At 52.5% G+C, this 15,557-nt stretch overlaps 1 protein-coding gene across 4 annotated transcripts; it reads left to right on the top strand.

Annotated features, from left to right (window-relative positions):
* Positions 1-4,897: 4,897 nt before the first annotated feature.
* On the top strand, positions 4,898-15,267 carry IRX4 (iroquois homeobox 4). Of its 4 annotated transcripts, none has more exons than XM_052788589.1 (6): positions 4,898-5,634; positions 10,495-10,560; positions 11,486-11,737; positions 12,338-12,444; positions 13,435-13,760; positions 13,945-15,267. In XM_052788589.1, the coding sequence occupies exons 2-6, from the start codon at positions 10,516-10,518 to the stop codon at positions 14,724-14,726; spliced, it is 1,512 nt and encodes a 503-aa protein (XP_052644549.1). In that variant the 5' UTR covers positions 4,898-5,634; positions 10,495-10,515; the 3' UTR covers positions 14,727-15,267. The 4 variants fall into 4 exon arrangements, with proteins under 4 accessions (XP_052644549.1, XP_052644546.1, XP_052644548.1 ...); XM_052788586.1 differs by having other exon boundaries at positions 10,402-10,560; XM_052788588.1 differs by having other exon boundaries at positions 10,334-10,560.
* Positions 15,268-15,557: the final 290 nt, after the last annotated feature.

Raw genomic sequence — 15,557 nt, 5'->3', positions numbered from 1 at the left:
CTCCACAAACCAGTTAAATTTCAGTATAAAATGTCTAAATGTACGTTTTATCAAGCCACTTTTATGTTTCGCTGGCCCCTTTATCTTGTGTCAACCAAAAATTCATAATACCAATTTTGACTGAAGGCTGGCTTTAATTACAATTTCTTTTACAGGTCTCGACTGCTTTTTGTATCCTGGGAAATGAGAGCAATTCTTTCTATCATATTCAGAAAGAAAATGAAAAGGTTGGTAAACGTATAAGTAATTTTAACTGATTCATTGATCTGAATACTTTTAAAGTAATACAGTAAGTATTTCTGTCACACTTTGAAGTTAAGCTTGGAGCTCAGTTACATCCCTTAGGGTTATTTTATAGCCATTAAGAATGTGTACCTTTTATCTGGTGCCTTCAATTAATTGAATTTCAAAAAAATTCTCAAATGTTTTTAGAAAATCATTTAGTTCCTGGAGGACATTCCTGTGTGATTTATTGTTACAGTAATTAAAAGCAGTGAGTATTACACTGGTCACTGTTGGAACTCCCGTCTGCCTTTGGCTATATTTTGGTTTAAGTTAAAACATATAGTGCACTTGAGAGACTTGTGAAGGGAGGCAAGAAAAAAATTAATTCTTTTCAGATTGCTTCAGAATTTTGGCACACTTAGAAATAACCTCTTAAAGTGATCACAGTGATATTTACATGATAATTATATGCAAGCACAATTAAACTTCTATATTAAACAATTAAATAATGCTTTTCCTGCTATGGTAAATTATTCCTGACTACCCGTATTAGTATTCTGTAGTTCTAATCAGTGCCATAAATAATTTTCGGTTTTACACATTCTGCTCTGAAGCAATTATTAAGAGCTCTCAGGAAGAGTTAAAACAGCTAATGAAAATAATTAGCAGGAAAAAAACGATGGCTCATCCTGCATTGGAAGATAACCCTAAGTGAAAACTACAAACGCCGCTTTAATTGCATCTTTGTTTTCTGAGGCACACGCGGTTCTCCTCCGCAATCCCTTCCGCGCAAGGAGGGACGACTCCCGAGTAGCATTTTGCGGAACTACTCGCTCGCGGGAAGATCGATGGGATTAGACCCGTGGTCCACTTCTCTTTACTTGTAGAACATGGAGGAAGGAGTTTATTCCTGCCCCGCTTCCCTGGCCCTCCGCCTCCGTAGCATCGCTCACCTGGGCAAGGTGTGCGGGCTCCGGCCGCCCTCCCCGCTCAGGCAGAGCTGCGGTGCAGGAGGGAGAACTTGGTGCTGCTGACCCACTCGGTATCTTCTGCCTTTTCAGGGTCTTCAAGCAGGGTTGAAATGGCTAAGCTTTTAAGCATTTAAAATGATGCTCTTTTCCTGCGAAAAAAAGAATTCCCTCCACCCATGCCTGTATTGAGTACACGAAGACAGCCTTAGCTATTTCTCTAACCGCATCAACATTTTGTTCTGCCACAGAGTAAGTGTCTTCTCAAAAGCACGGGCTCACAAAAGGAATTACGGTAACGCTTCCTTAGGAAATTATTGAAAAAATAATGGTGAGCCTATACCTTTGTGGGCTGCCGAAGACCCCCAAATGACCACACAGAATCTGAAAATAAATGTGTTTTATTAGCGTAGGCATGCGTTTATGAATAAAAGTATAGTTGTACAGATTCTGACCGATGCAGGTCAGTACCAGATAAACATTTCACATTTAAATGTACACACTGAAGTCATTGTTCAAAGTAATAACCTATCCTTTTAATAAACCGTCCCTTTTACACTGAAATGCCTAAAGGTTTTCTAATGTGTATCAGTCTTTTGAACATCACATAATGAATTTAATGTGAGAAAAGGAAAAGAAATGTGCCTGTATGGATCCCTGCACATTAAGATAAACCTTGCTGCTCTGAGGCTAGCATAAAACTTGGCACCCGAACCAGAGGAGGACAAAAATAGTTTCAGTGAAAATCTGGTTTCTATCCATGTATTTACTACATTCTGAATTATATTGGCTTTCCTGTGAAATTATTCCAGTTACGTAAATTATCTCAGAGGTTTCATGATTAAGCTAATGTGTTTCTAGGACCTCCGTAGTGTGCGTGAGTTATGAGACAAGCATTAGTATATTATTCCTTGACTAGGTGTGATTTAGTAACCTCTACAGAAAACTAAAGGCCAAAACAGTAAGAGATCAAGCTAGTGTTTTCTCCCATCTGATCTCTTAGAAAGTAGGTCTCCAAAAAACAGCCAAGGTGCTGCAGGAATTGACACTGGCAATTAAATGATACTGGCTTTCTGAACGGAAATATGTGGTGCTATCACCAGTGCTGTCTGTCTAATGACATGGAAAATTAAGGTTTTTTAACCACTTGGTATCATTTAATGATGGCCTTTTCACAGCAGAGAGGGTGTTGATCTAGCTACAGAAATGGGAAAGAATGCCAAAGAATGCCAGGCTAGGCAGGACCAACGCCATTCCTACAGTGAAAAGAACACCTTTTAACAGTTAAACATTAAAAGTGGTTGAAACCTTAGCATTATTGGTCTTTTAAAAAAAGAGGGGGAGAAAGACAATCCGTAACAACATCAAGCAGAATCTACAAATGCCCTCCCAGCCGTGGGCTCTGGCCCATGACTTTTGGGGAGCGCTTCCCAAAAGCTCTCGCTCTGGTTGCAAGCACCTTCCCAGATTTATTGGTGACCGGCGTTCCTTCCCTCAGCGGTTTGTCCCCCTCACGTCACTATGGTTGACCTGCATGCATGTCCACTGGGATTTCAGCTCCGCTCAGCTCGATCGTCCTCCTGCCTGGCTAGGCCAGTCTTTGTCAGAAAGCCACCGAGCTTTCTGGTGCGTAGGTCAAGGTGGCAATTTCCAAGGTGCGCGGGTCGACACGAGCAAATTGGAAAAGACGGACTCGGGAGTCTGCCCGCTTCCTTTAACCATCACTGGAATAATAATAATAAAAAAATGTTGATCTCGCGGAACCGAGGTTGTTACGTTACAAAAGATACGCATTAATGTACTGTTACTGGTGGTGGCTGTACCTACAAAAAAATGATTTTTTTTGAACGATGCCTCCTGCCCTTGACCATAGTAGCAAATTTCAAGGGGAGGGACGGCAGCTGCACCCAGCAGCCCCCCAGCACCTCACTACGGCCACTCTGCCACCGGGAAAGGCAGGGGTGGCAGCTCCCCGCGCACCCAGGCCGGGGTGGAGGGTTGTGCTACGGGGTCCCGGTCGCCCAAAGCACATTTGTCACCTCCGGGGGGAGGATGGTGTCACCCCACCGTGTGATGAAACACGGCCTCGGGCTGGCGGGTGGCTGGACGGGGTCCTCAGGGAGAACCGGAGGGGTGTCCGTCCATCCGTCCGTCTGTCGTGTCCCCCCCCCCCCGGGCCGGCGGCTGCCCCCAGGAGCCCGGGCCCTGCTTCCCGCGGGGGCTGCCTGGCTGGGAGGCAGCCTGGGGCAGGAGCCCGGGGCAGGAAAGGAGGAAGGAAAGAAGGGAGCGAGGAAGGGAAGAAGGGAGGAAGGAAGGAAGGAAGGAAAGAAGGAAGGGAGGAAGGGAGGGAAGGAGGAAGGGAGGAAAGGAGGAAGGGAAAGCATCCCCGGTCCGCAGGGCCAGGTCGGGGGTCAGCGCCCACGGCTCCTGCGCTGCCGGGTGATTTGGGGAAGACGTTAAGTGTCCCGTGGGGTGGTTGGGAAGCGGAGCGGTGCCCTTGTCCCAGGCCACATGTCCCTCCGTCCTCCCGGCAAGCAGGCCAGCCCCGGGCGGGCAGCCCCAGGCATCCACGTCGCTGTGGGTTTGTTACTCTGCTTTAAAATGCAAAGGCTCGCTGCATGATTGGCTTTCTGTTTACAAGTGCAGATGGGGAGAAGGCTCACGTTGTCTTTCTCCGGGTGGTTTCCCCGCCTTGGAAGCTGCAAGGGCAATCCGAGGAGGGAGAAAGGGGAAAGAGAAGAGGATTTCCCAGCCTCAACATTCATCAGATTTACCCTGTCATTGCACTACAAGGTGCAGCGTGTGTCGAACATTACGAGCACGGGTCCATGCAAATGACACAGGCATGAAAGAGCTCCGGCAAGAATAAATCTGTCGATGTACAGATGTTCCCTATTAACGTTACTGTTCAGCCTTGGTGGTTACGGTGGGAAGACACCGGATTAAAAATTCCCATTGCCACCCCACCTCTCCCGAACCTTTCTCCCCACACCTCTTTGTCTTCGCTTAATTAGGTAGGGCATAATATTCTCTTTTTCTCCTCCTCTGTCTTATTGAGACGTCTGCCCAGGCTCACGCCTTTAAACAGGAATGATATTGATCCCTCCTCCCCGCTTCTGTCAATCCCGATTTGTCCCTTTTCCTGCCGAACAAACAATTAAGGAAAGAAAGTACCGACCGCGCCGTAAAACTTCGCAGGCGACCGGCCCCCCCGCGGGGCTGCGCGGCCCGGGGGCAGCGGCCAGGACCCTGCAGCCGGTCTTGGGGGGCCCGGGGGTGACAGAGGGGTGGTGGTGAAGGGGGGGCGGGGGGCTGCACACCCCCAAACACATTTAAAGCCGGGGGGGTCGCTGCCAGCTCGCCCAACCTCGGGCCCGGGTAACTTCTCCGCAGGAGGCAGCGGCAGCCTACGGCTGATACCGGCCGGGACAGACGGACCGACGGACGGAGAGGATAAGAGGGAGACAGCGTTGCTGCCCCCCCCCCCCCCCCAACCCGAGGAAGCCCCCCGGGGCTGCGCTCAGGGCGGGAGGCGACGGCCCCGGGGCGGCGGGGCAGCGGAGGGGGGGGGGGGGGGGGGCTGCGAGAAACGGGTCCCGGGTGGCGGGAGCCGCCGCGCCGCCCCCCCTCACCCCCTCCCCGCTGTCGGGGGTCGCTGGGCCAGGCAGCCCCCCGGCAGCTCCGCTTTTCCCGACTCCGGGGGATAGCTGTGGAATAGAGCTGAACCCGATGGGCGGACAGGTAGAGGTGGCCGTCTGGTGAACGTAGGGTTTAGAGCTGGCGTCCCAGCCCACCTCCTCAAACGGGAGGGGAAACAAAGACGGCGAGAGAGGCAGGGAGAGTTGCCTGTAAGTTTAAGCGCCTTTCTGTCGCGACTCGCGGAGATAAATGAGAGTTTGGAGGCGCGCGCAGTTAATCAGCGCTACGGCTGCCTTAACAGCGCGCGCAACCCGCAGATCATTAGGTTAAATGGAGGACGCTCGCGTCCTTCCCGAATCGATGCAATTATTGCCGGCGAGGAGGCCAACCGTCGGAGCGGCAGCACTAATTTTACTAACCTGCTATTAATTATGGTGTCCCCCACGCCCCAGCCGGCGTTTATAACCCGCGGGAGGGAGCGGTGCCGGCTGCTTCGGTTTTAAACCGGGAAAAGTTGGACAGCCGGAGCGGAGGGTGGCGTTGGGAAGCGTGAAATCGGTAGGCAAGAGTGTGATCGGTGGAGCTATTCACTGGAACGTCACTCTGGTACAGGGGGTTAGGGAAGTGGCCGTGGTGCCTGGGGACCCGAGGGCTCCGCGCTCAGGTGCCGCACGCTGAGACATGGCTGCGGTAGTTCTCCGCAGCTCCCTGCAAAGTCAGCCGGCGCAGGAGAGAGGAGAGAAACCCTGCCATGGCACAGCCGTCGCTCCGAGGTTTTAGCCGAAGCCTGGCGTGATCGCAGGTAAAAGAAAAAAAAAAAAAAAAAAAAAATTTTTTCTGCTTGTTTTGGTGGTGATGCTTGTGCGTGTGTGTCTGTCTCTCCCTACGGAAGCGCGGGGGGGGGGGGGGGCGATGGGGTTTATCCCCCCCCCCCCCCTCCTTCGGAGCCTGCTTTAGCAGCAAGGCAGCTGAAAACGAACTGCTGGAGGGAAGAGAAACTCTCTGTGATGAATCATTTGGCTTTGTGCAATCTTTACCTAGGACAGAGGGCAAATGTATTTTAACATATGTGTTATTTCTTGGGAAGGGGGTGTGGATATGGTATTCAGCGAGCGCTAAGGTAAGGCATCGAGTCAAACTTTCCGGATTTTAAGGCAAACTTTAAGAATTCGACCTTGCGAGTAGGAAAGTTTTTATCTTCGCAGGGAAGTATGCTCACGCTGGCCGCTGCCAGAGAGCTCAAAGGCGGTGGCGTCCGAATGCCCACCGGTCTGCGGCACTGGGGGTACAGGAGCTGCAAAGGGAAACCTTACCCAACCTTTGCTTTGCTCGTAAAAGCGTAGTTGCGATGCTCTGCACCGGGCAAGGCAATGTGGATATGCTGTAGGGTCCATCTAGGCACACAGCAGCTGCCCGGGTCGCAGCGTTTGCTTCTCTTGCGGAAAAGTTTTGCGTGCGGGTGGGTGGGTGGGTGGGTGTGAGAGCGCGTGTGTTGGCTCTAGTTCTTAAGTGTGAAAAGTTAATAAATCCAAAGAACAGAACGAGCATGTGAGGCCTTTCTGCTTTAATCTAGACTGTTTGCCAAGAGGATTGAAGACTTACAAAATGAAAGCATTGAAATGGACAGCTTTGAACAACTGATTTTGCGTGCGGTTGTAATCTGAGTAAATTAATTAGCGGCGCCTTCTTATGCAACTGTTATGTTTGTCATCGCAGCTCTACCGATGGCAAGCCATTGCATAGGTTCGTGCAGGTCGGCAGCATCGGCTCGCTGTGCCTCGATTCAGAGTGCAGGAGATGCAATTACACCTCAGATTGGCTCAGGAAAAACAATCGTATTTACTGTCGATAGCGAGTTTATGGGAGCTAATCTACTTGAAAATGTTGTAGGCTGCCCTCGGTTCCATGTCAGATCCCAAATGGGCAACGTGTAGAGCTTCACAGCGTTTGTCAGGCGGTGTCAAGGTTGCTTTAAATCTGTAACGTGAAAACAAAGCAAAGTCGACCGAAAGAGCTCGCTAAAGTCTGTTTAGCCCATAAGCAAATTCCGTCGCTGAAATATTTCCAGGAGTGGCAGTAACCCCTCCAAAAGAGGAGGCGATGAAAATGCAGATAGTAAAAGTGTAGCTGCATTAACTGCCTCTAGATCATGTCCCTGAAGACGTCCATCAAAGCGTTAGTCCTGAAGAGGTTCTCTGTTTTACCTGCTGTGGCCTGTTCCAGCATCACAGCGTTTCCTTCTCGTTTCATGCTTTTATGATAAAACTTGTATGAACGTTGGCTCCAGGTTCTCGGAGAAGAAACCCATAACCCTCGGAGACAGACGTGGTTGGGCTCTGGCTCTAAGATTCCTGCTCGTCTGGGGGTGCAGGCTGGCTCTTACAGGAGGGGAAGGAACTCTCCAGCCTTTCCTCTTGGTCGCGATGGGTTTACTGGCTCCAACTTTGGAGAAAGCGGTGTGCGTTTCTCTGTCTCGAAAGCTGTTAACTGCTTTGCACAGGAAAGGGGCTTTGACAAGGATCAATTTTTATTGCACGGCAAAGACTTGCATTTTCCAAATGCTTAAGGATATAGCCCACAGCAGTAAGCGTCTTTGCTTGGATTTGAACAGTGTTACGTTGTTTATGTGCAAGAACCACAAAGGTTGTTTTAAATCATTGTGGGGCTTATTGCATGGTTGTGCGCTGGCACCAAAAATTCAAGATGAAATATAATTGCGTTGAGTTTCTTATCAACAAAGGGCCATTATTTGTAGATTGTAAGTGAAACCAGACATGAACGCTGGAGGAAGGTGTAATGTCAGCTTTTAGCGTTTAAGGTTATTAAGTTTTTTGTTGTTGTTTTGGGGCTTGGGGGTTGTTTGTTTGGGTTTGTTTTGGTTTGGGGTTGTGTTTTTTTTTTTCCCCCCTCTAATGACTGCTTTCTAGGGAATACAGATTGGAACTGGCACAAAGCTGACCGGGGGTAAAGTAGTAGAGCAGGCAAGCTGCAAAGAAAAATGTCAAATAATTATCATGATTAATACAGGAAAGTTCAGCGCGAAAATGGGCACCGGAGTATTTGCATGGTGCAGTGAAAGACAACTGTGATATATAAATAGACAAGGACTATAAATATTGAATTTCACCTTGTATTTTAAAGTTTAATAGACTCATCTAAATATCAAAACCTGTAGTGTTCTGTGGGCCACTGCGGAGTTGACATCTGCAGTATTATCAAAAGAGGGAAAGAAGAAAAAAAAAAAAAAAACCCCAAACCCCAACAAGACCCAACCACAACACCAGGACATCTCCCAAACTCTAGCCTGGAAAACTGGGAGGACTTCTCCGGGCGGTTCTCTAGCTCTCCCAGCTAATTATAGTGCTTTACAGCGAGCCGCTCTTGAGATAAGTGCAACTGTTTTCTTCCCTAGCGCCGTTGAGTTATACTCCAGGGCTTAAATAAACATCCCCCAGCGCAACCAGCGCAGGAGGCAGAGGGAGCAGCACCAAACGCTGCGTGCAGACCATTGTGTAAACACCGGGTGGCTTTTCTTCCCAAACAATGCGATAGCCCGTCAGCACGTCGCGGAGAAGGAAGCTGCTCGTAAATAGTAGCTAAAAGTATCATTATATCCTGGCAGCACCGGGGGAGCAGGAGGAATAGAGGAGCGTTTCTGTAAAAGGAACCCAATGGCTAAGTTATTAATATTCCCAGAAAGAAGAGGGTATTAGCATTTCAGGTGGGGAAAGAAAAAGCACTTTCTTCCCCACCAAAAATCAATACAGAATTCAAACCCGATTATTAATGTCATTTGATTCCCTTTCTTTATACGTTTCTCCCGGCTACAGATACTGAGCTGTCAGGATAATTTGCATGTACCGTATCTGGTATCTCTTATTTGCAAACACTCTAAAACGCCATAAAACGCCGCTCGTCGTAGTCTAACTCAATCCGAGAACTAGTATTTTCATCTGTAAATTAAAGCAATTACGCAGCAGATATTATATTATGTGTACTGTGGTCTCCAGATAGTCATCAATCACCCTCAATCGAGCTGTCAGTGTGGGCAGATTCGTTTCTGGGAGGCAGTCTTCCAGCTGGGGAGAAGAAGAGAACATCATCATTAATTAGAGTGTGACCCTGGGGCTATTCACATGTCTGAACCCAGGAATCTCTCTGAGCAAGTCTGCACACCACGGGTGCAGCCTTCAACTGCACCAGCAGCCGAGCTTCAGCCTCGGAGCTGACTCCTCCGCTTCCTCCACCCGCCCTGCCCCGACGGTAGCTGGTCGTCGGGGGAGGGAGATGCCGGCAGCCCCAGCATCTCCCCCCCCCCGACGACCGCTGCCTCCGACAGTGAAGCAGAGGAGGGATGCTGTTTGGGGGGGATGCTGCTTGGGGGGGGTGATCTCCCCCCCCCCCCCCAGAGGAGAGGGAGGCTGATAGCAGAGGTGGGATGGAGACCAGACTCTTCCCCAAGCCCTCCGTCACTCGGGGGGGTCCCGTCGATAGCCCCACCGCCAAAAAGGTGTTTGCTCTTTGGGTGAGAAACAGCACTTTGGGAGTTGCACACCCCCTCCTCTCCCTAATTGCCCCCCCCCCCCCAACCCCGCTTTTACCCCCTCGGAGCACGGGCAGGCTGGATACGGCCCTCCGCCCCGCCAAAGGCTGGCTTTTCCAGCGGAGGTTTGCGATGGGATCCAAGTGGTTTTTAACGTGAAAAGTCACGTCCTTTCACTCATTCCCCCGGCATACGCTTGTAGGGTTTTCTACCTGTAATCACACGTCTGGAATAAAAGCCGAAAAGAAAAGCAGGATTGCATGTCATGTGCTTTATTGTCAGCGTTAGCGCTAATTTTAACTGTTGATTAAATCTTAAATGAAGACTCAGTCGTGTGTCCCTTCATACGTCTTGTTTGTAATTGAGACTAATTATTACTGTGGGGTGGGAAGAAGCAGCTGCTCATTAATTAATTTCTAATTAAAAGTGCTTACCAGCCCTTCAGTGACGAAGGAGGGTGGTGGTGGGGGGGAAATCTTAGCTGATACAACATTGATCCTTCAGATTAAAACCATTCATTTCCTCCCCTTCCCCGCAGAAGAGCACAGAGATGTTGGAAGCAGGCGTAGCCGCTGCCGGAGAGCTTTCCAAACTTTCGCTCCTCTCAGGCAGGCTGCGAGGGATGCTGGGGTGTCTCTTTTCCACGCCGGGGGAAAGGTTCCCGAAAAGAAAAGTTAAACTTACAGGCAGGTTAAGTTGAATAGGTTTTGCGTGACGTCAGAGGCTCGGCTCTTTTAAAACAACGTGCTTCTGAACTGCTGTATTTGTATCACTTTTCTTCGCCCCCCCCGATTTTTCCGTGGGTGCAAAGTATGTATTTCTGCCGTCACGTTTGCCAGCCTCGGAGCCCACACGTAACATTTTTTTTCTGTTTCCTAGCTGTAGAGGGGAAGGTGCTAAAATCACTATGCATCTCTTTTTGTTGTTGTTGTTTTCTTCTTTTTTTTTTTTTCCTTAGGTTAAAGAAAGAAAGTTTAAGATTTCATGTAAATAAATTAAATGTGGTTTTCTGCTTCGTCCTATAAGCATCTAGGGACCTGTGGTTACCAATCAATTGGTACAATAGAGCAGAGCCAGGCTGCAATAGCGTGCAGATCAGACGTCTCGCCTTGTTTCTAGATAACTGGGAGCCTCTGTACCATGTCATATCCTCAGTTTGGCTACCCTTACTCCTCGGCACCCCAGGTAAGACTTTTTGCCTACCAACGTTAATTGATTGAATTTCAGTCCTTATTGATTACTTCCCTCCAGGGCTGAGAAGGGCAGCGATCCTTTCTAGGATGCGGGAGCGGCAAATCGGCCGCTCGCTCCGCATCTTTCCAAGATGCTCAAGTTCTATCATCTCCCGCACATATTTTAAAATGGGAAGGAAGACGCGGGATTTAGGGTGTTCGGGGGTGATAATGACGCGTGGGGGAGGATTGCAGAGATGAGGGAGGTGAGAAGGGGAGCTAGGCAGCCCCCAGCCCCCACCCGCTCTCCCCCCCCCTTTCTACCCCCCCCCCCCCCAGCGCTTTTTTTCTCTTTCCCGATTAAATTCACAGTTTACCGATTAAACACGAAAGTACTGAGGTCCGGAGCGTAGAAACATAATGGGATATTCTAAACCAGCAGGTTAATAACAGATGCGTGCGTGGCTGCTACAAATCTGCAGTCAAAATAAATATGCATGAGTGATTTAGAAAAAAGGTTTAAAAACGCAGATGGGAAGCATTGTGCTGCAGGAGGAGAAAACCGGTGTAAACCCAGTCTTGTGAGAACACACCAGAAAAGTTAGTTTTTAATTGCAAAGGGCTGGAGCAACGTATTACAGAGGATTAAACGCCCACAGTCACGGGGCGTTTGTTTGCGGTGTTGTGGGGTTTTGGGTTGTTTTTTTTTTTTTTAAACTGATCAAATACTTGCACCTCTGCGTTTCTCCAGAGCTTTTTTTACCCCGATTGAAGTAAAATAGGGAAAGGGAGGGAGGGGGGCGACACCCCAAATCTGCGACCTGGTTTAAAAAAAAAAAAAAAAGCCAAACTTGGTTACAGTTTGGGAAGTTGTGTGTGTGTCCCTCCCCATCGCCCCCCCCCCCCGCCTCCCTCAGCGCCTCTCTCTTGCCCTCCAGTTCCTAATGAGCACCAACTCCCTGACGACCTGCTGCGAGTCCAGCGGCCGGACGCTGGCCGAGACGGGGGCGGCCGCCTCCGCGCAGACCCCCGTCTATTGCCCGGTGTACGAGAGCCGCCTGCTCGCCACCGCCCGCCACGAACTCAACTCCGCCGCCGCTCTGGGGGTCTACGGTGGTCCCTACGCCGGTCCCCAGGGCTATGGAAACTACGTGACCTACGGCACCGAGGCTCCTGCCTTTTACTCCTTGGTAAGCAGCCGCCGGGGATGCTCCCGCTCCGCCCGCCGGACCCGCGTTCCCCCCCCCCCCTTTCCCCGGGGTGGGGGGTGGCCGGTCGGCGGGAGCTTCTTCCTCTTCCTCCTCTTCTTCCTCCTCTTCTTCCTCCTCCTCCTCCTTCCCGGCCCCCGCTCCAGCCGAGCAGCCCGGCGCGTCCAACCCCGCGGTCATTAAATATTCAAGTCCGGCGCGGTTCTCACGGTAACGCAATTAAAAGTCGCGCCTGACGAGGTGCCGGCCGGGCGGGTAGTTTGGGGCGGCCCAGAGCCCGGCTTAGCAAAAAATGATGCGCTCTTCCCAGCCAGCCTTTTTTTTTTTCTTTCCTTTTTTTTTTTTTCCTTTTTTCTTTTTTTTTTTTTTTTTTTTCTGGCACCGTAACACCGCGAGTTAATGTCTCTATTGATCTCGCTGGCCGCCCAGGGGCCTCCGGGAAGGTCCGTCGCGACCTCCCCCCGACTCTCCCCGAACCCCCCGCGGTGGGGGGGGGGGGGACACGGACACGGGACACCGGGGCGGGATGCCGGGCTCCCCCCGCGGCGGGGGCTGAGGGCGGCGGCGCGGTGTCTCTTGCAGAACAGTTTGGAGGCGAAGGACGGGAGCGGCTCTGCGCATGCGGGCATCGCCCCCGCGGCTGCCTACTACCCTTACGATCACACCCTCAGCCAGTACCAGTACGACAGGTAAGCCCACAGACCCCCCCCCCCCCCCAAATTCCCCCCCCCACTCAGCGATCCCCACCCCTTCCCACCCGCCCCGCTGCGCGGCCGAGGCGCGGACCTGCCTTCTCGCCTCCCAGCATCTTCCTCCCGGTCCCAGGGATGTCACCTCCCCTTCCCCACCGAAACGTTGTCCCCCCCCCCCACTCCCGCAGGCACACGGGGGCTCCTCTGCCCCCCCCCACCCCGGACGGGCGGGGTGGGGGGCTGTCCCTTTCCACGAGGGCGGTAATTAGCTTTTCCTGCGCGGAATCAGGCTCAGGAGCTTGGGCATCACTGGTATGTTTATTAGTTTTAAACCAGCGCAAACCCACTTCCACACCGTTTACAAGCTCTGAGGCCCGTTGGGCGCCGCTGACCTTTCCTGGAGGATGCGCATTAAATATTCAGTCGCAGCCCAGTGTCATCTGCGTTAGGTTTCTACAATTTCAGGAACAAAAGGCTAGGAGAGATTACTAATAAAAGGAGTAAGAGGAAATATATTTCTATTAACAGTTACACCCTGGGGTCACCCAGATGTATTCCGTTTGGGGGGGAAGGGCTGATCGAACAGCAGGGCAGTGGGATTTCTGCGCGTTTGCAAGCTGCTAGGATCTCCCTGCTGCCCGAAACGTTGACATTGACTTTACCGCGAATAAAGGCAGGCGCTTGCTTCCCTCTGGCCGCCGCCACGGCACAGCGGGGATTTGCATCTCCCGGTGCTGCTGCTAGCTGAACCCTTCCTCCTTGCTTTCTTCCTCGGCCTGAATTCTCGAGGCAGGGCGCTCTCTTAAAGCCGAGCTGTCCTCGCCCAGCTTTCCCCCCCCCCCCCCCACCCCCGGCCGCTCCGGGGGGCTGCCGCAGGCAAGCAGCCGGTGCCCTGGGATCCCACGTCGGGCAGGATCGCGGGGGGGGTGTGGGGGGGGGGGCGAGGGTGCCGTGTGTGACCGGGGGTGCGCTCCCCTGTACCCGCAGGTACGGCACGATGGACGGCGGGACGCGGAGGAAAAACGCCACCCGGGAGACGACCAGCACCCTCAAGGCCTGGCTGCAGGAGCACCGCAAGAACCCCTACCCCACCAAGGGCGAGAAGATCATGCTGGCCATCATCACCAAGATGACCCTCACCCAGGTCTCCACCTGGTTCGCCAACGCCCGCCGGCGGCTCAAGAAGGAGAACAAGATGACCTGGCCCCCGCGGAACAAGTGCTCGGACGAGAAGCGGCCCTACGAGGAAGAGGAGGAGGAGGAGGAGGAGGAGGCTTCGCGGGAAGAGGCGATGAAGAGCGGCAAAGCCGAGGGTACCCTGCTAAAAACAGGCACTTAGCGGTTCGGCGGCGGCGGGGGCTCGGCCCCCGGGGCGGGCCTCGCCCGTGGGGGCGGCCGCCGGCCTCGCCCGTGGGGGCGGCCGCGGGGCAGCGCGGCCCCCGGGCAGTGACCGTCTGTCTTGTTTTTGCTGTCCCTTCCCCCGCCCCCACCCCGCAGAGCCCACGGGCAAGGAGGAGAAGGAGCTGGAGCTCAGCGACCTGGAGGACTTGGACGCCGTCGAGTCGGAGAGCTCGGAGTGCGAGCTGAGGCGGCCGTTCCCGCACCCGCTCCCGCTCCCGCACCCGCCGCGGGCCGCCGAGCCCCCCGCCAAGATGCCGCTGGCCGCCGGGGAGGAAGAGGAGGAGGAGGAGGAGGAGGAGGAGGAGGAGGAGGCGGCGGAGCGGGCGCGGAGCTGCTTGAAGACGGCGGCGGGGGGGGAGTGCGGCCCCGAGGTGCTGGGAGCCCGGCAGCGCGGTTGCGAGTCCAAAATGTGCTTCCAGCCGGGGCAGCAGCTGCTGGAGGCGAAACCCAGGATTTGGTCCCTGGCGCACACGGCCACCTCCCTCAACCAGGCCGAGTATCCCTCCTGCATGCTGAAACGGCAGGGGGGGGGGTCGGCTCCCCCCGCCGCAGCCGCAGCCGCCGCCGCCGCCGTCTCCGCCCCGGTGGGTGTCATCGATAGGCACCAGGATTCGCCGGTCACCAACCTCAGGAACTGGGTGGACGGGGTGTTTCACGACCCCCTGTTCAGGCACAGTACTTTGAACCAAGCCCTGAGCAACACGACAGTTTCCTGGGCTACCACCAAAGGAGCCGTGCTGGAAACGGGCGCCTTGGGACGGGCGGTGGGGAACGGTGCCAACGTGCTCAAGGGGCAGCTCTCCAACCTGGCCCACCATGACTCGAACAAAGAGTTTCTGGCGTTTCCCAAATCAGGAAGCAAAATGTTTTGTTCCTAACGGGCCCGCCCGAGGGGCGAAGGACTTTCTAAACGCGTGGTGAAGTCAGCTACACTGAAAAGAGAGACTTGCGAGAGTTTAAAACTTTTTCCTTTTTTCTAAAAAAAAAAAAAAAAAAAACAAACACCAAACAAAACCCCAACAGAAACGAGGATTTAAAGTTCAGTTCGCTCAGTTCAACGGACAGACTTTGCTCATTGCTGTTCTGAAGAATTTCTCCTGGCTGCGACTTTAAGGGATCAATGTCGTGAAAGTTATTTAATTCCATGTCCAAAAAGCACGTCCTATAGCGTAGACCTACTTAAAAAGTTTACATCCGAAAGTTTACAAACGGGAAATTTTAAGTCAGATTTAATTTAAGGCATGCCGACATTAGTTATAAAGACTTTTCGAGAGTTTTTCCTCCTGATTTCCTTGTTAGCATATAATTCACAAACAGCACTTCTACTGAGTTTACACCTACTGCACAAATTTATCTTGACAAAAAAGAGAATATGTTAAAAGCTATGTTCACTCCAATAAATTGTCTGTTTCAGAGGTAACACAAGTGGTGGCGTTTTACATTGCGAAAAAAACAACTTTTAGGTTTCAAAATTCCGCTTCGCCCCCCCCCCCCCCCCCCCCCCCCCCAGCCCGGTCCCGGTAATTCCAAGGACTGTCAACAGGCTGCCCTGGGAGAGGAGGAGGAGGGGGGGAAAGAGACTCAGCGGAGAGGGATGCTTGTCTGCTCTTTACCGGCAGCCCCCCCCGGGCCGGGACGTGTTGGGGGGGGAGCATTGATCCCTCCATCCCCCCCCCCCCCCAAGAGCTGCAGACGGACGGGGGTCGGCC

The sequence above is a fragment of the Harpia harpyja genome, chromosome 5 (assembly GCF_026419915.1).
Source record: "Harpia harpyja isolate bHarHar1 chromosome 5, bHarHar1 primary haplotype, whole genome shotgun sequence".
Lineage (NCBI taxonomy): Eukaryota > Metazoa > Chordata > Aves > Accipitriformes > Accipitridae > Harpia > Harpia harpyja.
Note: the sequence above shows the minus strand (reverse complement) of the source record. Positions and strands in the feature narration are given on the sequence as shown.